Consider the following 22,676-nt stretch of genomic DNA (forward strand, 5'->3'; position numbering starts at 1 on the left):
AAGCCTTTTTGTAGTGAGCTCGACCAAAGTCTCAGAGGACCTCGAATTCTTATGCCTGCTTTCCAGGGTCTGAATTTGTGACAGCAAAGCGTCTATTTCCTCAGTCTGAAGTTTTTTTATTCTAGCCCCATGTTTGATTAAGGTGCCTCTCATGATGCACTTCAGTGCTTCACTCTGTAATGCTTGTGACCCTAAATGCGCTCAAGAGCCCCCCGCCGCAAACGAGCCCGCGGTGACCAGTCCCCCTGAGTGGGCTTTGTCACTTTCGCAATCTATGGCTTCTTTGACCAAAGCTATCGAGTCCCTCCTGGATTCAACCAGGAGCAGGACCACTATTCCGCCTATTCAGGATGTTTCCCTTACGGCTGCAGAATCTTCAGCCTGCAGGGGCCGCTCTCATTTTAAGCACAAGCGGTCATCTAGGAAGCGCGTCCGTAGCTCGTCCCCCAGGCCCTCCGGTTCCTCGGCATCCGTTAGCTCTGCTTCCTGCTCTCGCTCCCCAGGCACCTCTTCCGACCAGGACTCTGATCCTGAGTCTGATGGGCCTCTAGATCTGGAGTCACCAGGTTATCAGAGCACTATAGATAATCTCATTGAGGCCGTCAACCAGTCCCTTCAGGTTGATGAGGAACCGGCGACATCCAGTATGGATAATTTGGAAGCTTTCAAAAGGACCAAACGTACTCACAGGGTGTTCGCCAATCACCCAGAGTTCCAGGACATAGTCCAGCGAAATAGGGAGCGTCCAGACAAACGCTTTCAGAGCCTGAAATCTCTGGAGTCCAAATACCCCTTTTCTCCTGATCTCCGCAAACAATGGACAGAATCCCCTCCTGTGGATCCTCCTGTCTCACGTTTGTCCTCTAAAACTGTCCTATCCGTGCCGGACGGATCTTCGATCAAAGATCCCACAGATCGCCTAGTTGACAGTCTCGCCCCCTCAGCTTTCGAGGCTTCAGGCTCGGCACTCTTTCCCTCCTTTGCTGCTACCTGGGTAGCCAAAGCCGTGACTTCTTGGCAGACTCCCTGCACAAGGCCTTACAAAGCAGTGATCTTCCTTCTGACTTAGCAGAGCTAGAAAATCAAAATTTCCCTGGCGGGTGATTACTTAGTAAACACTTCCCTGGACGTGGCGAACTGCTCTGCACTTACGGCTTCAAACACTGTGGCGATTAGGAGAGCGCTATGCCTGAGGAATTGGCGAGCGGACTCCGTCTGTAAAAAGTCCCTCACGTCTCTTCCTTATCTTGGTGGCCGTCTGTTTGGCGAAAAGCTAGACAAACTGATTTCAGACACTACGGGGAGAAAAAGTGCTTCCCTTCCCCAGCAGAGGTTCAGACAACCGTTCCGACGACAGCCACAGGCTCGTTTTCGGCCCTTTCGTGGATCTTACGCATGGCATTCCTAAGCCAATTCCCCTGGCTTGGGGCGCCCTCAGGCTCCATACAGGCCCAACCATTCCTAGAGGGGCCGCTCCACACGGTCTAGGTCCAGGGGATCCAGACCCCAGCCGTCTTCCTCTAAAAGACTCGCAATCTCTTCCGGACGACACCAGAAAAGTAGGCGGACGCCTTCTCTTGTTTCGTTATGTCTGGCTCGCAGTCGTTCACGACTGGCTAGCAGTCGTTCACGACGAGTGGGTCAGGGATCTGGTGTCCTCCCGGTTACAAAATCGATTTTTCCTCCCCCAAACCACCCCCCCCCTCCAACCCGTTTTTTTGCTTCCTGTCCTCCCGAAGCGGGAATGCGCGCTCTGGCTTTTTCCAAGGCCAGTCAGTCGCTCCGACAAGACGGAGTGATTGTCCCTGTCCCAGAGAACGAAAGGTTCCACGGTTTTTATTCAAATCTGTTTATGGTCCTCAAAAAGGATGGAACAGTAAGGCCCATCCTGGACCTAAAGCTCTTGAACAGATTTGTCAAAGTTCGTCATTTCAGGATGGAAGCTCTCCGTTCCGTCATTGCCTTGATGGAACAAAGCGAATTCTTAGCATCCATCGACATCCGGGATGCGTACCTCCACATCCCAATCTTCCCACCTCATCAAAGGTTCCTTCGCTTCGCCATCGGCGAAGAACATTTTCAGTTCACGGCCTTGCCCACCGCCCCCAGAGTTTTCACAAAGGTCATGGCGGCTGTCATGGCCATTCTGCATTCTCAGGGTCTAGTCGTGCTTCCCTACCTAGACGACTTACTGGTCAAAAGCCCATCTTTCCGAGCCTGCGAGGAGTGCGTCCGCATTTCCTTGGATACTCTTTCTTGGTTGGGCTGGTTGATCAATCTAAAAAAGTCATCTCCTGTTCCAGCTCAACAGATCTCTTTCCTGGGCATGACCCTGGACACCTCCCTAGGGTTGGTGCTTCTTCCTCGGGACAAGGTCCTTGCTCTTCAACAGGGGGTCTGGAAGCTTCTTCATCCGTCCCCTTGTTCCATCCGTTTTGGCATGAGGATCCTTGGGAAGATGGTGGCCGCAATGGAGGCAATTCCATTTGCGCAACTGCACCTCCGTCCCCTACAGCATGCTCTGCTGGACGCATGGGACGGGAGTCCCTTTTCCCTCGACCGACTGTCTCCTCTCTCTCCTCGGGTCAAGCAGTCACTCCAATGGTGGATGCTCTGATCCTCTCTCCTCCATGGGAGGTCCTTCCTCCCAGTCCATTAGCTGGTAGTCACCACCGACGCCAGCCTCCTAAGCTGGGGTGCGGTCTTTCGCCATCACACTGCGCAGGGAACCTGGACTCATCACGAGTCTCGTCTTACCATCAATATTCTGGAGATACGTGCGATTCGGCTATCCCTAAAGCGGTTCCATCATCTCTTAGCAGGCCGCCCCATCCGTATCCAGTCGGAAAATGCCGCGGCTGAGGCTTATATAAACCATCAAGGGGGAATCCGCAGCAGAGCTGCAATGCGCGAGGTAGAGCACATCCTTCCCTGGGCCGAAAACAACCACTCGGTCATATCGGCCGTTCACATTCCAGGAGTGGAGAATTGGGCCGTGGATTTCCTCAGCCGGCAAGGTCTTGCCTCAGGAGAGTGGTCTCTCCATCAGGACATATACCAACAGACTTGATAGCTTCCTGGTTCAATGCCAAGGTACCTCAGTTTGTAGCCTGGTCCTGGGACCCCAGAGCAATCGGGGCGGACGCGCTAGTCCTTCCTTGGAGTCAGTTACGCCTCCCTTACCTGTTTCCCCCCCTGCCCCTGCTTCCCAGGGTAATCAGGAAGATCAGGGCAGAGGGTGTCCCGGTGATACTCATCGCCCTGGATTGGCCTCGCAGGGCGTGGTATGCAGAGCTGGTCCAGCTCCTTGCAGACGTTCCTTGGCACCTACCAGATCGTCCAGATCTACTTTCTCAGGGCCCGATTTACCACCAGAACTCGGGGGCCCTGTGTTTGACGGCATGGCTGTTGAATCCTGGGTTCTGACTCAAGCAGGTTTTTCCCGTGAGGCAGTTTCCATCTATATTAATGCCCGAAAGCCGTTGTTATCGCACATCTACCATCGGATTTGGAGGATCTTTGATTGGTGCAGAAGCAGAGGTCGCCCTCTGATGGTTTTCCACATCCCTATCATCCTGGATTTCCTCCAATCCGGTCTGGACTTGGGGCTTTCGCCGAGTTCCCTTAAAGGGCAGGTCTCGGCCTTGTCAGTCCTTTTTCAACGAAAAATCGCTTCCAAGCCTCAGGTCAGAATGTTTTTTTCAGGGAGTCTCTCACCTGGTGCCTCCCTACAGAGCGCCTCTAGAGGCTTGGGACCTTAATCTGGTCCTAGGTGTCCTGCAGGAATCTCCCTTCGAGCCGTTGCAGGACATCACTCTATCTCCTCTATCTATCTTCCTTGTTGCTATTACCTCGATCAGACGAGTCTCGGAGTTGGCTGCTCTTTCCTGTCAGACGCCGTTCCTTACGTTCCACCGAGACAGGGTGGTCCTCAGACCGTCCCCTACTTTCCTCCCAAAGGTGGTGTCTTCCTTCCACCTCAATGAAGATATCATACTTTCGTCTCTTTGCCCTACTCCAACGCACCGTGTGGAGAAGGCTCTTCACTCCTTGGATCTTGTCAGAGCTCTCAGGAAGTACGTGTCCAGGACGGCATTTTTTCGTCAGACGGATGCTCTGTTCGTGCTCCCGGCGGGACACCGGAAGGGACTGGCCGCTTCTAAGTCGACAATCGCCAGATGGATTCGGTCGAACATTCAAGAGGCTTACCGCGTCAGAGGCAAGCCTATCCCTGCGGGCCTCAGGGCACACTCCACTCGGTCGGTGGGTGCTTCCTGGGCCATTCGGAATCAAGCGACTGCAGAGCAGGTTTGCACAGCTGCGACCTGGTCTAGCCTGCACACCTTTTCAAAGCATTACAGTGTCCATACTCTGGCATCCTCAGATGCAAGCCTGGGTAGGCGTATTCTGCAGACAGCAGTTGCGCACCTGTAGACAGCAGGTGCCATAAGTTTACACTGTTGGGTTGTTATTCCCCACCCAGGGACTGCTTTTGGATGTCCCGCGGTCCTCTGTCCCCCAATGTGGCGATGGAGAAATAGGGATTTTTGTGTACTCAACGTAAAATCCTTTTCTCCGAGCCACTCATTGGGGGACACAGCACCCTTGTTTTTGGCTTGTTGCCTATGATGAGTGTTTTAGTCTTTGACATGTTGTTACTATGGTTAAATCTTGTTAATCTCCTACTGCTTGGCTACCAACTGGTATTATCCGGAGCCAGTGGGCGGTGTATACTGCAGAGGAGGAGCTAACCCTTTTTGTATTTACTTAGTGTCAGCCTCCTAGTGCTCCTCCAGCAGCTTACACCCACGGTCCTGTGTCCCCCAATGAGTGGCTCGGAGAAAAGGATTCACATATTTCTCACATATCTACTTTACATCAGCATCATTTTTGAAACATGATTTGTTTTTGTTAGAAGGGTTAAATTAAAAGTTGATCAGCAATTTCTCATTTTTTTCCCCAAAAATTTAACAAAACCAATTATGCAAGAAATGTATGAACCCTTCAGGTGTTTCACAGGAATTAAAGGGAACCTGTCACCCCGTTTTTTCCGTATGAGATAAAAATACTGTTAAATAGGGCCTGAGTTGTGCATTACAATAGTGTATTTTGTGGACCCCGATTCCCCACCTATGCTGCCGAAATACGTTACCAAAGTAGCCGTTTTCGCCTGTCAATCAGGCTGGTCTGGTCAGATGGGCGTGGTGTCTTCCCCCCAGATCTTGCTTAGTTTTCCGTTGGTGGCGTAGTGGTTTGCGCGTGCCCAAGTCCAGAATCCACTGCACAGGGGAGGGAAAAGAGCGCGATCTGCGCTATTCCCCTGGTGATCGGTGGGGGCGGCCATCTTCCTGTGGCCGCGCGTGCGCAGATTGAGCGCTCTGCTGCCCAGGGCTTCAGGAAAATGGCCGCGGGATGCCGCGCGTGCGCAGATGGAGATCGCGGCGGCCATTTTCCTGAAGCAGATTTCGCATCTCTGACATTTTGGAAACTACACCACTCGAAAAATTCATCTGTAGGTGTGTAGTAAGCATTTTGAAACCTCAGGCAATTCACAGAATTATATAACATTCAGCCGAGTAAATAGAAAATTACCATTCTTTACAAAAATAGGTTGATTTGGCCCAAAGTTTTTAGTTATATGAAGATGTAATAAGAGAAAACGGATGTTAGTTTGTTACGCAATTTCTCCTGAATGCGCCAATACCCCATATGAGGCACAGTGCAAAGCTTAGAAGGGAGGAAGCACCATATTGGAGTTCAGATTTTGCTGGAATGGTTTGTGGGTTCCATGTCACATTGGCAGAGCGCCTGAGGTGCCAGAACAACAGAAATCCCCCCCCATCCATAAGTGACCCCACTTTACAAACTTCACCTCTCAATGAATTCATCTAGGGGTGCAGTGAGCGCATGTTGACACCACAGGTTGGTCACAGAATTTTATACCATTTTATACCATTGAGCGGTGAATAAAAAATAATTATATTTTTACCACAAAAATATTATTTTAGCCCCAGATTTTTCATTTTCAAACAGAAAATTGGTAAAACTGGCACTAAAATGTGTCCCACAGTTTCTGCTAAACGTGGCAATACCCCATATGTGGCTGTACAGCACTGCTTAGCCATACGGAGAGACTCCGTAGGAACGGAGTGCTGTTTGAATCTTGGAGAACAAATTTTGGTAAAATAATTTTTGAACTTCTATATACAAATCTCCTAAAGGCCAGAAGAGCAGATTCTCCCCCCTCAATGACCCGATTTTGAAAATAATACCCCTCTGGGAGTTTACCACAAGTTTAGTGATGATTTTGACTCCATGTGTGTTTTCCTGAAACAAGCAGTAGTGGGTGTTGCTGAGTGAAAATTGCAAATCTGCCATATTAGTGCCCGGTTTGTTCCTCTGCAGACATGGACCCGATAAATTAGGCAGGCTCTTGTTGCTACAGAAATGCCAAACGTGGGCGCTAAATGTGGTTTACGTACACGCTGGGGCTCAGAAGGGAGGGGGGCATTTGGATTTGGGAGTGTAGAATTTGCTGAATTTCTTTTGGGGGGTGCGGAGCCATTTTGCTTTTCAGAGCCTTTGTGCTACCAGTAACGTGGATGCCCGCTATGTTTCCATTGACAGATGACGGACTTGAGTGGGGGATTTTTTTGTAGATTGAGTTGAAGCTTTTATTGGGAAAACAGCAATTCAGGATATTGTTGTTCTTCTTATTTTTGTAATGCTATTCACCATATGGTAAAAGTGCTAAGGCTACTTTATACTTTTGATCAGTAGGATTACAGCGATACCACACTTATCATTTTCGTACGTTTTGGGGCTTTTACACAATAACATTTTTTAGTTCTATAGCGGTTTTTTTTATTCTTGCCCCCTCCCCACTGTTGAAGCTGTATGGCAGCTTGTGTTTTTTGTTTTTTTTTATGCAGGACAAGATGACGCTTTCAGCTATACCATTTTTATTCACATTCAACTTTTTGATCGCACTTTATTCCACTTTTTGTTCTGCAGTATGATGAAAAAGCATTGTTTTTCTTTTAGGTTTTTTTTTCTTTTTGTTTTACGGTGCTCACTGAAGGGGTTAACTAGTGTAACCGTTTTATAGATGGGGTTGTTCCAGATGCGTCCATAACAGATATGTGTACTTTTTGTTTATTTTGACATACATACGGTATATATATTTATTGGTATGATTATTTTTTTTAAGTGACTTTTTTTTTTTCCAATATTTACCGTATACAATTTTTTAAAACCTTTTTTTTTCTTTTACTTAGTCCCTCTGTGGGACTAATTTTTGGGTGGCAAACCTCTTTTAGTAATTTTTCTGTTTGTTCCATGACAAATCCTTCAAAACATCAACTTCAACTAAGAATAATGTTTTTACTGTGTAAGCACCAGTAAAGATCTTTTCATAACTCATCCTTCTGAAAACGTTTATTTTGTCTAATAAATTATTTCCTTTTTTTTTCAGGCACTGCAGGCATCCCCAGAGGTACAACAACAATATCTCTCAAGTATTCAGCACCTCCTTGGAGATGGTAGGATTTAATTATATTATTTTCTGCAATTCAGCTAACTGATCTAAAGCCTATTACTCACTGTCAGATATATCTGAGACTGCAGTGCTCAGGAGAAATGACTTGTCATTTGTTTTACCCCAGGACTTACTGAGCTGATAACACTTGTGAAAAAGGCAGTCCAGAAAGTGCTCGGCAGGTAATATAATAATGTTTCCTAGAGTTCTCTCTTTCTTGACTCTTGCCGGTAGTTTAGAACCCTATTGTCAAGTAACTTTTCAGGATAAGCTGTCCTGTATGTGTACATGTGTAATAACACTGTATCACTACATATAGTGTTAGTACGCAAGTATAATAAGTTATATATCTGCCCATTATCACTTGTATCCTGAATTTTCACCATTTTTTTTTCTCTCTGCAGCTGCTATCTGTTAATTTGCAATTGAGCCTTGTGTCTTACACAGCACACAGATTGCGGCTCTTCATTACTTAGTTAACACATAGAGACAAACAGCAGTATTGGGGAAATTATACAGCAGTACTGAGCAGTGCAGATGTAAATCCATCTCTCTGGGGTAAAAAAAAAATAGTTATAAAGTTCAGCACATTCTTTCTGTATCTCCCTCTGCCTGTTTACTCACTTTGTTCCACACTCCTCACTTCTCCTCTCCCCTCTCCATAGAGCATAATAGGCTACATAACCTGACTGTTCTTGAGACTACATTGTATGCTATTTTGTTTAGTGTTTTTTTTAATGACATGTTCAGGAGGGTGGAGAAGTAGAATCTCATAAATGGAGAAAGAAGTCAGATTCTTTGATACAACGCAAAGTTTCTTTTAATGGCCTGCACTATTGATTTTTGCAAAGTTTGTTGATAGTACAGTTACCAACTAAGCTTCATTGTTTGACATTTTCAATTCTTGTGTTAAGCTTTCAAGTATGATGTGAAAACTTGAAAATTAATTCAAGAGAAACATTGTGGCGATATCAATCATTTACATTTATATCAAGGGTGGGGAGCAGTTTACAGGAATAAGAGCAACATCCATCACTAAGTGCCAATCACAGCCCCCCTTACACACACACACACACACATACATACACACACACACACATACATACACACACACACTCACTCTCTCTCACACACACACACTCACTCTCTCTCTCACACACACACACACTCATAATTTGTTAGTTATCGCTGATTGAGAAATTGCACCTTTCCAGCGGCGTCGGCGCTCGCATTCCTGGGGCTTGTGTGAGATTGTTACTTCAAATGAGCTCTGCGTCCAATTGGTGCTGGTGTCGCTGTCCCCGTCTATGGACAAATCAAACATCAGAAGGAAGTCCGAGAGCCCTGTTGATGTTCAATACTTACAAAGGCGGGGACAGTGATGCCAGCACTGATCGGGTGCAGGGTTCGTGTGACATAACAGCCTCACATGAGCCCCAGGAATGCAAGTGCCGACACTGCTGGAAGGGCGACGACTTGGGAGGTGAGTGTAAGTGTTTTTATTTTGCCGGGGCCAAACATGAGGAATGAGAAGTGGTTGTCCCAGTAGTAGACAACCCCTTTAAAGAGGTTATCCACTACTTGGACAACCCCTTCTCATACCCCACTTTTGGCCCCTATAGAATAAAAACTGTTATACTCCACTTCTGTGCTAACGCCATTCTAGTTGTGACGGCACTCGCATCCCTGGGGCATTCGTGCGGTTTTGACACGTGAGCCCCGGCGCACAGTCAGCACTCGCATCACTGTCTCTACCTTCGGAAAATCGAACATCAAGTGGAAGTCAGGGCTTCGGCTTCTCTTTCACTTCCTCTTGATGTTCTATTTGTCCAAAGGCTGAGACAGTGATGCCAGTGCTGATTTGGCGCCAATCTTGCATGTCATAACATCAGCACGAGTGCCGACACCGGTGGAACGGAAAGCCAAACATTTAGATCAAGAATGGATTTAGTGGACAACCCCTTTTATATATGTGTTCACAAAGAAAAGCCAAGACCACTTAAAAAAAAAACATGCATTTGCTTGGCAATTTTTTTTTTTTTTTTGTGTGTCCACGAATTGTTTTCCACTTCTTTTATTTCAATGGGAAACGTGCCACATTTGCACATGAAGAAATATCTATTTTCTCCTACGCCTCATTGGGGGACACAGGACCATGGGTGTTATGCTGCTGCCACTAGGAGGACACTAAGTAGACAGAAAGATTAACTCCTCCTCTGCAGTATACACCCCTTCACTGGATACAATTTCAACCAGTTCTTGCTTAGTGTCTGTAGGAGGCACTTGGGTCTGTTTTCAGACCCCAACTTTCTTATTTTAGTTTTTAATTTTTATTTTTCTGTAAATTTTTATTTTTTATTTAACGGAGTGAAGGGGGCGACGGATCCTTTTTTATGGGACCCGCTCTCCCCCGAACCAGCAACAGGCGAGCACGGCGAGTATACCTCCCCGTCCCTCTCCTGCGACGTATGGCGCACGGAAAGATTGCGCCGGGGCAACGGTTCCTATACGGTCCCGATTTAACCCCCCCCCCTCCCGCCTGCAATAGAGCATTGTGCTCAGGAAAGGCAGCCGGAGTGGAAGATGTGCCGCAAACCCCTCTGTTCATCGAGGATGCCTCACTCTCCATCCCCATCCAGGGTCCATGGATTGAGTTCACATGTGAGAACGGGGAGCACCGCGGCTGTAAGTACATTCCCCCCTGCTCCCCCGTGTGCTGCAGTTGTGCGGCAGTTGTGCGGCAGTTATGCGGTCCGGGTCCCTGGGGAGAGGCGCCGCCGGCCGGGGGTCGGCGGTGCTGGGCGGAGGTTCAGACCACTCCGCCGCGGCCGCTCATTGCCGGCAGGCCCCATAAATTTAGTCCCCGGCTTCTTCAGCCGGAGTAGGCCGCAGTGGATAAATCCCTCCCGCGTCCGTAGCTCCGCCCCCTACACCGGCGCTTCTCGCCTGGGACGAGAAGCGCCCTCCAAATCTCGGGGGCCATATTTCCAACTTCAAGCGCTCCACCGCCATATCTCTCCCTGGGGACACAGTCTGGACCGTGGGTAAGCTGCTTCAAGAAGGCTTAACCCCTTCCCAGCGTATACTGCCCGCTCGGTTCCAAAGGCACTATGTCTCAATCCAAGGAGACTAAAAAGGGTAACAAAAAGCACACAGTGTTTTTCACTGTATGTGCCACTTGCAATACGGCTCTGCCCCGTGCCCACAGTAGCCCACTGTGTGCGGCTTGTACCTTGCCCTCTGTGCAGCCGCCTCTTGCCGCCGCTGGTACTGTCGCCGATGCCGCAGCTGTCGACCCTGTAGAGCCTAGCCCCCCTGAGTGGGCGGCTTCTCTGTCACGATCTGTGGCTTCCCTAGCCAGGGCAATTGACTCCCTCAGGGGCCCCTCTCCAGGTCAGACCGCGGCGGATTCAGATGACGGTATGGATCCGTCCTCCAGCAGGGGGCGTACCCGGTCACTTTCTATTCGGGGATCTAGCAAACGCGTTCACGTTTCATCCCCTGACCATGAGCTAGCGGGCCCTTCAGTGCTTGCAAGCTCTGCTTCCCGGTCCCCTTCCCCTACCTCTGATAACTCTGAATATGAGTCCGACATTTCCTATGTTCAGGACTCCCCCTCCTCCCAAGAGTCTCTCGACTCTCTCATCGAGGCGGTCAACCAGACCCTTAAGGTGACTGAGGATTCCGTATCGGAACCCGAACACGTGGTGTCTTTCAAACGGACTAAACGTGTTCAAAAGGTTTTTGTCACTCACCCTCACTTTAAGGAGATTGTACAAAAACATAGGGATCACCCTGATAAACGTTTCATGGGACAAAAGTCCATTGAGGCAAAATACCCTTTTTCTCGGGAATTAATTAAGGACTGGCTGCAGTCTCCCTCTGTGGATCCTGCTGTGTCTCACCTCGCGTCCAAGACCATCCTGTCTCTTTCGGACGGTTCCTCCGTTAAGAACCCCTCCGATCGCCAGATTGAATATCTGGCTCGTTCTGCCTTCGAGGCCACAGGAGCGTCTCTCTTCCCATCCTTCGCCACCTCCTGGGTGGTGAAGGCTATGGTCGCCTGGACCGACTCTTTCCTCTACCATCCAAGCCAGTGACTTACATCCAGAAGCCGGCATCCTGGTTAACCAGATAGCGCAGGCCGGAGACTTCATAGTCAACGCCTCTATGGACGCAGCCAATTGCGCTGCACAGGCAGCCGCCAATGCAATCTCCATCAGGAGAGCCCTGTGGCTCAGGGATTGGCGAGCAGATTCGGCTTCCAAATGTTCTCTAACAGCCCTGCCTTTCCAGGCTGGTCGGTTATTTGGAGAAAAATTGGACCAAATGATCTCGGATGCTACCGGAGGGAAAAGTAAATTTCTCCCCCAGAAAAAACCTACCCGGTCCTTTCGGTACCAGCAGCAACCTCCATTTCGGCCTTTTCGGCCCAATGCCAACTGGTCTTCTACGTCCTCTACCTCCGCATCAGGACGAGGTTCGCGCGGTGGCCGAGGCACCCAGGTCTCTTACAGACCTACTCGCAACTGGAGACCCAGGCCTAAACCACCTGGGTCTAAGGGATCCACATCCCATGGATCCTCCGCCCAATGACTCCTTGCAACAGCCGCTGGGCACCAACAAAGTAGGCGGACGCCTGCTCTTGTTCCGCCAAGCCTGGCTCTCAGTCGTCTCCGACGAGTGGGTCAGAGAACTGGTGTCCACCGGATACAAAATAGAATTTTCTTTTCCCCCCCCCTACGCGCTTCTTCCAGTCTTGTCCTCAAAGGTCAAAAGCCACTGCGTTTCTCCAGGCAATACGGGCACTGCAAAGGGACGGAGTCATCATTCCGGTCCCCCTAGAACAAAGATTCAAGGGTTTCTATTCGAATCTATTCGTGGTCCCAAAGAAGGACGGATCACTACGTCCGATACTAGACCTAAAGCTACTAAACAGATTCGTAAAAATCCGGCACTTCAGGATGGAGTCCCTCCGTTCTGTAGTCGCGTCTATGGAAACAGGAGAATTCCTGGCATCCATAGACATCAAGGATGCCTACCTGCACATTCCGATCTTCCCTCCGCATCAGCAGTTCCTTCGCTTCGCTTTTCGCGGGGAACACTTCCAATTTGTGGCCTTGCCCTTCGGTCTCGCCACCGCTCCCAGAGTCTTCACGAAGGTCATGGCGGCTGCCATGGCCATTCTTCATTCCAGGGGAGTGGTGGTAATTCCGTACCTGGACGACCTACTGATAAAGGGTCCTTCCTACCCAGCGTGCGAAGAGTCCGTCGTTCTCACGGTGGATACCCTTACTCGCCTGGGATGGAAGATAAACTTCGAAAAGTCTTCTCCAATTCCGGCTCAACAGATCTCTTTTCTGGGGATGATACTAGACACTTCCCGCGGTCTGGTCATACTCCCTCAAGACAAGGCTTTGGCCTTGCGGCAGGGAGCTCAGAGTCTTTCCCGTCCAGTCTCCCACTCCATTCGTACCAGCATGCGAGTTCTCGGGCAGATGGTAGCTGCCATGGAAGCGGTCCCATTTGCGCAGTTTCACCTCCGTCCCCTGCAGCATGCGCTACTGTCGGCTTGGGATGGCAACCCGTCCTCCCTCGACCGCCGATTCTTCCTGTCCCCACGGGTCAGGAAAACCCTCAGGTGGTGGACGCTGAAGTCCTCCCTAACCCAGGGAAGGTCTTTTCTCCCAGTACGGTGGCTGGTGGTGACCACCGATGCCAGTCTCCTAGGATGGGGAGCGGTCTTCAACCATCACACAGCCCAGGGGCGGTGGTCCATTCAAGAATCTCGCCTTGCCATCAATATCCTCGAGATTCGAGCTATCCGGCTAGCTTTGTTCCAGTTTCACCGCTTTCTGGCAGGTCACCCAGTCAGAATCCAGTCCGACAACGCCACGGCCGTGGCGTACATCAACCGTCAGGGCGGAACCCGCAGCAGGACGGCCATGCTCGAGGTGTCTCACATCCTTCATTGGCGGAGTCAAACCAGTCGCCCATCTCGGCGATCCACATTCCAGGTGTGCAGAATTGGGCGGCGGACTTTCTCAGCCGCCAGGGCCTCGCCGCCGGAGAGTGGTCCCTTCACCCGGAGGTCTTCCAGCAGATTTGCCATCGCTGGGGGACCCCGGATGTGGATCTCATGGCTTCCAGGATGAACAACAAGGTTCCTCAGTTCTTTGCTCGGTCCCTCGACCCACGGGCCCTCGGAGTAGACGCCCTGGTCTTGCCTTGGCGCCAATTCCGCCTCCCGTACATTTTTCCTCCTCTTCCCCTGCTACCGAGGGTCATCAAAAAGATCAGGGCAGAGGGGGTGCCAGTGATTCTCGTCGCGCCAGACTGGCCGCGTCGAGCATGGTGCGCCGAACTGGTTCAGCTGGTAGCCGATGTCCCCTGGCTTCTTCCAGATCGCGTGGATCTTCTTTCACAGGGCCCGATTTACCACCAGAACTCAGGGGCCCTGTCTTTGACGGCTTGGCCGTTGAGTCCTGGATCCTAGGCCAAGCGGGTTTCACTCCCGAGGTGTCCTCCACCATGATCAGAGCCAGGAAACCTGTTTCCATGCGCAGTTACCACCGTACCTGGCGAATTTTTTTCTCATGGTGTGATGCTCAGGGACGATCTCCTCTTGTATTCTCTATTCCTTCCATACTAGAGTTTCTTCAGTCTGGACTAGAGTCGGGACTTGCCCTTAGCTCCCTAAAGGGTCAGGTTTCGGCTTTGTCAGTCTTTTTCCAGAGGAAGATTGCCAATAGGTTGCCGGTGAAAACTTTTTTCCAGGGAGTTTCCCGTCTGGCGCCTCCCTACAAATCGCCCTTGGATCCGTGGGATCTTAATTTGGTTCTCGGAGCTCTTCAGGAGACTCCCTTCGAACCGCTACAGGACGTTTCCTTGACCTTCCTTTCCTGGAAGGTAGTTTTCCTTGTAGCCATTACGTCCATCAGAAGGGTTTCGGAGTTGGCTGCACTCTCCTGCCGCCCTCCCTTTCTAATTTTTCATCCGGACAAGGCGGTATTGAGGACCTCTCCCACCTTCTTGCCCAAGGTTGTCTCTTCTTTCCACCTCAATGAGGAGATTGTTCTGCCTTCGTTCTGCCCGGCACCATCCCATCGTATCGAAAAGGCTCTCCACACTCTTGATGTGGTGAGGGCCCTTCGTCGGTACGTCTCGAGGACGGCTCCCTTCCGCACGTCGGATGTCCTGTTCGTACTTCCAGAGGGGCCCAGGAAGGGTTCCCCCGCTTCAAGGGCCACTCTGGCTAAATGGATTCGATCAGCCATTCAAGAATCCTATCGTGTCAAAGGGGTTCCTATCCCAGAGGGGATCAAGGCCCATTCTACTCGGTCGGTGGGCGCCTCGTGGGCCAGTGGGCCATTCGGCACCAGGCGTCAGCACAGCAGGTCTGCAAGGCTGTGACGTGGTCCAGTTTGCACACTTTTACCAAGCATTACCACATTCATTCTATCTCTTCCGCAGACGCCGCCCTTGGCAGGCGCATTCTGCAAGCGGCAGTTCCTTAAGCCGTAGGCCAGTGGTACATGGGGTATTAGCATATTGCTCCCCACCCAGGGACTGCTTTTGTACGTCCCATGGTCCTGTGTCCCCCAATGAGGCGTAGGAGAAAAAGAGATTTTTGTATACTCACCGTAAAATCTTTTTCTCCGAGACACTCATTGGGGGACACAGCACCCACCCTGTTAGCCTGTTCTTTTGGCTTGTTGTTTACTTCTTAGTTTTGACATAGTCTGTCTTTGTTCATGCTCCTACTGCTTTTCTACCGAACTGGTTGAAATTGTATCCAGTGAAGGGGTGTATACTGCAGAGGAGGAGTTAATCTTTCTGTCTACTTAGTGTCCTCCTAGTGGCAGCAGCATAACACCCATGGTCCTGTGTCCCCCAATGAGTGTCTCGGAGAAAAAGATTTTACGGTGAGTATACAAAAATCTCTTTTTTTTACACTTGATATTAAACACTCGGCATAAAACTTGCAATGTATACTATACAGTTTACAATGCTAAAATTTGTAATATGCCGAGTGCCCATCTCAAGATGCTTGAAATTGACTTTTTATTTAAAATTAAGTGTGGACCTGAGAAGTGCATTTTGGTCTGCAAATCCGTGACTTTTCTTTGCAAAATGCAGTAAACTCCGGGTAAAGACTTCTCTGTATGACTGGCAGTAAAAATGCATATTAAAAATGTGCCAAAATAACAAACACCATCAAAAGCAATTGTAAAATATACTGTAGAAAACACTGGACATTTGTGGCAGTTATTAGAAAATGTATGTGTGTAATAATGTGGAAATTAAATAATCTAAACTTGATGAGGTTTGTACTCTCTTACCAGTCTGTCTCTAAAGCAGTCTCTTTCGCTTACTGAATTGGAGCAACATATGAGAGAAATTCGTAGATTGGTGGAAGATTGTAACAAGACCTCAGATCTGGAGGAGTCACAGAAGAAGTCCATGTTATGTCATTTCATGATGCCAGATGAAGAGAATCCACTGACTTACCAGGTAATTACTCCATAGCCCCTATTTGTTTCATCCCCAAGCTCCTAGAGTCTTAGCATAGGTATTTAATGCACCACTCCAGCGTTTTATTTTTATTTTAGTGGTGCTAATAATGGAAGGTCTACCTTTACTATCTTATTTAAATGACGCCGTCTTCTGCTGTTGTCCATCCGCACCAGTCGATCTCCATGAGTTTGTGACCTGTTGGATTGCTCCAGTGGTTGCTGGAGGGAGCCAGAAGTCACTTTTCAAAGCATTGTATGACAGCCTTGTTCTGGCTCTCAAGGACTTGTTTTTGCCGATAGGATTATAGTTTTCAGTGACACCATGCAGTTTACCATGCTGTGCACTGGAAAACCTCTTCCAAGTATGGTGACATCACAAGAAAACAAGATTTGCCATGGTTTCTTGGGTTTTGTTTTTACAGTGTTCATTGTGAATACAAATGAACTGGCAGTATGATTCTAGAAGTCTGTATAATTACGGCAGTAGCAAACCTGTATAATTTATTTTTCTTATTTAAGTGGTGGAAAAAAAGTCAGAATTGTTTTTTATGTCATCAGTGTGTGAAAGTAGCAATCTAACGTTTGTACAATTGTAGGGTACATACAATGTTTTGATCAGTATTTTTTGCATTCTTTTAAGGGATGTGTGGTGACCGAAAAATTCTGACATTCTGATTTTTTTTGTTTTCCTCTTCATGATAGTTATTACACTCACTTATATAGCGTAATTAATTCCACAGCTTTTTACAGACATCATCACTGTCACATTGGGGCTCACAATCTGAATTCATTATCAGTATGTCTGGTCGAATGGGAGGAAACCACGCAAACATGGGGAGAACATACAGACTTGGTGGGATTTGAACCTGGAATCCCAGCCCGACAAGAGGAAAGGCTGATTTGAATTTTTATATTTTTTTTTTATTAATATATTTTCTAAAACTTTTTTTTTTATTTTTACTCTTATTTTTATGTACCATTAATGGATTGAATCTGCAATTGTCTGATCTTTCATTCTATTGTAGTGTATAATGGAAATCTCATATAGCTGAGCTTTAGTGGAGGCTGCTATGGTAACCAGTGGAAGCCAGTACACGCTAGTAATGGGGCATTTCTATTAACATTTTGCTATCAGATTGACAGTGGAATTTAAATGACTGACAGCCGCGGCTTTTAGACACAGATGCTTGCTATTTAAAACAACCAGCATCTGCTGCTTGTGGAACGGTCTCAGCTCCTGAGCCTGTTCCACACACACTGACTCACTCCATAATTGATATATCTGTCATATCACGTTAAGGAATTATAGATCCAGCAGTTCCTATTTATAAGCTTTCATGGAGAGAGTAGCTTTATTTTCTTGAATCAATGACATATTACATGCTTATCCATTTTCCACCGCAGGGGAAATGTAGATGCTCCAGTAGCTTCAGAGACGTAGCTAGCAGTTCAGCACATTGGAGGTCAAACGCATCTGAGTGCGCCTAAAACCTAGGTAAAAATCTTTACAACTACGGTGGCATACTCCAGTTATAGTGGGTGTAGGGGAACCTTAGTAGATGACCATGCCCTTACAAAAAATAAAGTCACTCTATAAAGACTAACACTGATAATACCGCCATACAGTGATTTTATATTAGTACCTGTTCTGAAGAACATATTAAGAGATTATAGTACATATATATCCAGGGACTTACAACTGACGTTCTTTCTGATCAAATCGTTCACGTTTTTTTTTTCCATTTGGCTCAGACCACAACAGACAAATTTGACTTCTCACATTTCCAGCACTGTCCCAATTTATTTCCAACCTGCAAAAATTCCACCATCCTTGTGATACGCCAATGCTGAGCTGCTTCTGCTGTATGTGGGCCTGTTACTGGACTTGCACAGTAATAATGCCCAACAGCGTACCATTGTACTAAATGGTAAAATTGCCCTATAAAAAATATTGATGCACTTTGTGAGTCCCTTAGAAAGTATTAGTGCACACATTTTGCCTTGTAGAAATTAATAATACCTGTGTGCCTCTTTGATGGGTGTAATACTTTGTGTGCCCCTAATATGTAATTATGCCTCTTTACTGCCCACCTAAACAATAATCATGTCCCCTGAGTGTCCTTTTAGCAAATAATAATGCCTGGTAGTCATGTCCTGTGAGTGGATCCATGTATAACTATAATGCCACTGGAGTTAACTTACAAAAAAGTAATAGTGCACTAGAAAATAAAGAACTTTGTATATAATCCTGAATCCTGGTGAGTCCACTAACACTGTCAGGGTCCTGGCACAGGCGGCACAATGTGGTGATGTAATCACGCCATCTACATCGGGATTTTGAAAATCAGTGTTCCAGCTGTTCTATAGGCTGCAGACGTAAAGTGCTCTACAGAATGGAGAGTGACTATCGCTCTCTGCTATACCTCAGGGTTTAACTGTTTTGGCATGTCATGCGCACTGGTGCAGTTAATAATGGTGGTTGCTGTTGGTGGGCCCAGGATGATCTCAGCCCTTTAGATAGCTACACTACTGAGTAGCTTTCCTTTAGTGGCAGCAGATCTGTGAAATTGGTCTGGGATCTGTTGTATTAATCAATTCTGGCTGTAGCATGTAGGCAGACCCATGACTGTTATGCATGAGTCTGCCTGCACTCTCCCTAGCTTCGCAGCATACAGAAAGAAGGCATTACTGGGTTAAGGAGCACACCAGATTGAGTGCTTCTTCACTTAAAGGGAACCTGTCACCAGAAAAACCCGCTATTAACCTGCAAATATGATTGCCGTGATTGAAACCTTAACACTGTGGGGGAAATAAAGTTGATTTTCTCCCCGGATTAACCCCATATCTGCAGTTTAATAGCATTTTTCTCTATCGCCTCATTGGGGGACACAGGAACCATGGGTGTATGCTGCTGCCACTAGGAGGCTGACACTATGCATAAAAAAAGTTAGCTCCTCCTCTGCAGTGTACACCCCACCATCTGGCATTATGAATCTCATTTTAGCTTAGTGTCAGTAGGAGGTGGACACAGGTCTTTTATTAGACCCTTATCTACCTCAAATGTGCGTCGTTCCCTTTCAGGTTTCCGGAGAGATGCAGTGTGAATAGTCACAACTGTAATCCCACAATGCGGACTATGAGTACGGCGTGTACTGCCACCCCGTATCCTCATAGATCCCACATCAGGACCAAGACCCCTAACACAGAAGAGTGTTGAGGAGATTCAGACCGGTCCTTGCTCCGTCTCCCACCCACTCGTCCTCCAGAGCCTGTCGGTTGGTGGAGACGAGGACGTCCATCAGCACCTGGACGTCTAATCCTATTCCCTGGAATGAGGTACCTCTCTTTCTCTTCCAGGACACTACCTTCATGAGTGATCCACGCGACGTGGGATGAATGAGGTGAGTATTCATTAGCCCCCTCCTCAGATAGGGACTGTTCTGGGTGGGGGGCCCAGGGCTCGTTCAGGGTTACCTGGAGGCTCTCTCCTCCAGGTGCTTCATCATACCCGGCGTTTTTCCGTTTACGCCGCGTCTTGTGCCACATCCGCCTTACAGCTCTCCCAGGGGGTCGCCGCTTCGTCTGGGGAAGGTCTTTTGCAGGCGGCCCCGCTTTTTTCCCCTCGGCGGCCGGCAGCCGCTCTGTCTTCCACCTCACCGGCGGTCACTGGTTACTAATTTAGGCCCCGGCTTCTGTTCGGGCCTAGTTCACCGCCGCGACTCCGCCCCCTTCCCCTCTCCTTCGGGCGGGCTTTTCTCCCGCCCATCTTTCACATCCTTTTCCTGTTTCTCTGGCGAGCGCCGCCCACCGGCGCCATCTTTGTCCTCCCGGCCATTTTCGGCGTGGGATTCGGCGCTGATTCCTCTGCAGGACCTGCTCTATCTTCACAGCCTACAACCGGAAAAACTACAGGACGTCTGCCGTGAGTAGCTCTGCACTGCAGACTGACACTCTCCTCTGCCCTCCTGTCCCCTAACCTTCTGGCATTTTTTCTCAGAGGCCCGTTCGTCATGTCTAATTCTAAGGGAGGTTGCTCTAGTCCTCCTACTTCTTCCTCTACTTCCTCTTCCTTAGTCAAACACTTGGTGTGTTCGTCTTGTAACTGCAAGCTTCCCTTGGTCAGTCCTCTCCCCTCTGTCAGACCTGCAGCAACCCCATTATGCCCACCGCCCAGGATCCCCCTGCTACTCCGCTTGAAAGTGAGGCCTCCACCCCAGGTTGGGCTTCCGCTCTGTCACAATCGGTAGCGGATCTAACACGGGTGTCCCAGACCCTTGTGTCTGTGCTTGATAGGTTGCCCCTGCAGACTCCCGCAGTAGCTAGCGGGTCACAGGAACCTCCGTCCGAGCCTCCCATTATAGGCCGCAAAAGATCCAGACAGGAACGCCGGTCTGAGTCCTCTTCCCGTTCCATCTCGCCCCACAGTCCTTCTCTGCGATCTGCTTCTCCCCGAGCCTCATCACCTGAGTCAGGCGAAGCTTTCTCTGATGCGCCTTCAGAGGATAATTTGGAGCTGGATTCGAACCAAATCGCTAGCATGAGGTATATGGTTCAGAGTCTCACTGGAGCAATCAATCAGACCTGTGGCATCAAAGATTCCTCTACGGAACCCGCAGATCAGACGGTTTCGTTTAGGCGGTCTAAAACACCTTCCAAGGTTTTCGCTCCTCATCCTGAGTTCGATCCGCTTCTGAGAAAGGGAGAATCCAACCACACGCTTTCAAAGAGGAAAGCGCCTTGGCGTCTTATATGCTTTTTCCCCGGATCTCATCGCCAACTGGACTTATTCTCCCTTTGTGGATCCGCCAGTTTCTAGACTTTCCACCAACACAGTCCTCCCGCTGTCTGGCGGAGCGTCTCTGAAAGATTCCAACAATAGAATCATAGAGTCCTTTGTGAAGTCGGCCTTCGAAGCGGCTGCATCTGCCCTATGCCCGGCTTTTGCTTCCACCTGGGCTTCGAAGTCTATATCCGAATGGGCCAAACAACTCCGTCAGGGCATTCTGGCCGGAGCTCCACCAGAACAGCTGGCGGAACTTGCCACCCAGATTTCTCACGCTGGGGAATACTTAGTCTCTGCTTCCCTGGACGCCGCGTCTTGTGACGCTCAGGCATCTAGTAATGTTGCCATCCGACGTACCGTTTGGCTCAAGGCCTGTCAGGCGGATTTGTCATCAAAAAAGTCCCTTACCAGTCTGCCTTTTCAGGGATCTCGTCTCTTCGGTTTCAAGCTGGACCAAATTATTAAGGACACTACCGGGGGCACAAGCTCCCTTCTTCCCCAGTCCAAACCTCGCCGTCCTCCTCCTAGGCGGCAATTTCGGCCCTTTCGGCCTTTTCGTTGCTTCGCGGCGTCAAACTCCTTTTCCCAGCAGCAGCAGAGGCCACAGGCACGTCAAGAGAAGAAGACAGTATCCTTTAGACCCATTCCTTCCTGGCGTTCCCGCTACTCCCAAGGTAGATTTTCCAGGTCTAGGACTGGAAGATCCACCTCGGCATGACTCACTTCAAGACCCCAGCGCACCTCCCAAGCTGGGCGGCCGTCTCCTCTTCTTCAGGAACGTCTGGATCACCTCAGTGGAGGATTCATGGGTAAGGGAAGTGGTATCCAGGATACAAAATAGAGTTCATTTCACGGCCCCGGGATCGTTTCTTCGAATCCCGCCCTCCAAGAGACCCCGCTCTAGTTCTGGGTTTCTTTGCAGCCATCGCTTCCCTCCTCAAATCCGGGGTAATCGTTCCCATTCCAGAAAAAGAGGTTCACAGGGTTCTATTCGAATCTTTTTGTGGTACCGAAAAAAGACTGCAAGGTTCGTCCCATTCTGGATCTCAAATTGCTGAGCAAGAGGGTTTGTCTGAGACACTTCAGGATGGAATCCCTTCGTTCAGTAATTGCTTCCATGGAGGCTCAGGAATTCCTGTGCTCCATAGACATCCAGGACGCCTACCTCCATGTCCAGATCTTCCCGGGACATCACAGATTCCTGCGTTTTGCAATACATCAGGAGCATTTTCAGTTTGTCACCCTGCCGTTCGGTCTCGCAACCACCCCCAGGGTTTTCACGAAGATCATGGCAGCGCTGATAGCCATCTTGAGGGTCAGAGGCCTGGTTCTGTTTCCGTACCTCGACAACATCCTCATCAAGGCTCCGTCCTTTTCTCAGGCTCACGAAAGTCTGTCCATCGTCCTCGACACCCTAGCCCGTTTCGGGTGGCTTGTCAACCAGAAGAAGTCCTGCCTTATTCCTTCTCAGCGCCTCGTTTTTCTGGGCATGCTCTTCGACACTCGTCAGACCAGAGTCTTCCTTCCCGAAGACAAGAGATCCATCCTTCGTCGGGAAGTTCGCTTGCTCCAGGGCCCTCGACTTCCCTCCTTCCGATCAGCCATGAAGGTTCTGGGAAGGATGGTTGCCACATTGGAAGCGATTCCCTTCGCCCAATTTCACTCAAGACCCCTTCAGCAGGCTATTCTCTCACAGTGGGACAGGTCTGTCCTTTCTCTGGACTACCCGATTCTGCTTTCGCCCAGTGTCAAACGGTCCCTAAACTGGTGGCTGACGTCACCTCTCATCTCCCGGGGCAGGTCCTTCCTTCCAGTTCACTGGCAGGTGGTGACGACGGAC

At 49.1% G+C, this 22,676-nt stretch overlaps 1 protein-coding gene across 1 annotated transcript in view; it reads left to right on the forward strand.

The window, feature by feature from the left end:
• PEX3 (peroxisomal biogenesis factor 3) overlaps positions 1-22,676 on the forward strand; it is a 75,241-nt gene that overhangs the window by 24,310 nt on the left and 28,255 nt on the right. The window contains exons 7-9 of the mRNA XM_077289222.1: positions 7,475-7,541; positions 7,665-7,719; positions 15,883-16,051. Coding sequence (XP_077145337.1) covers positions 7,475-7,541; positions 7,665-7,719; positions 15,883-16,051 — 291 coding nt within the window. The remainder of the gene's footprint in view (positions 1-7,474; positions 7,542-7,664; positions 7,720-15,882; positions 16,052-22,676) is intronic.

This window comes from Ranitomeya variabilis, chromosome 2 (assembly GCF_051348905.1).
Source record: "Ranitomeya variabilis isolate aRanVar5 chromosome 2, aRanVar5.hap1, whole genome shotgun sequence".
NCBI lineage: Eukaryota > Metazoa > Chordata > Amphibia > Anura > Dendrobatidae > Ranitomeya > Ranitomeya variabilis.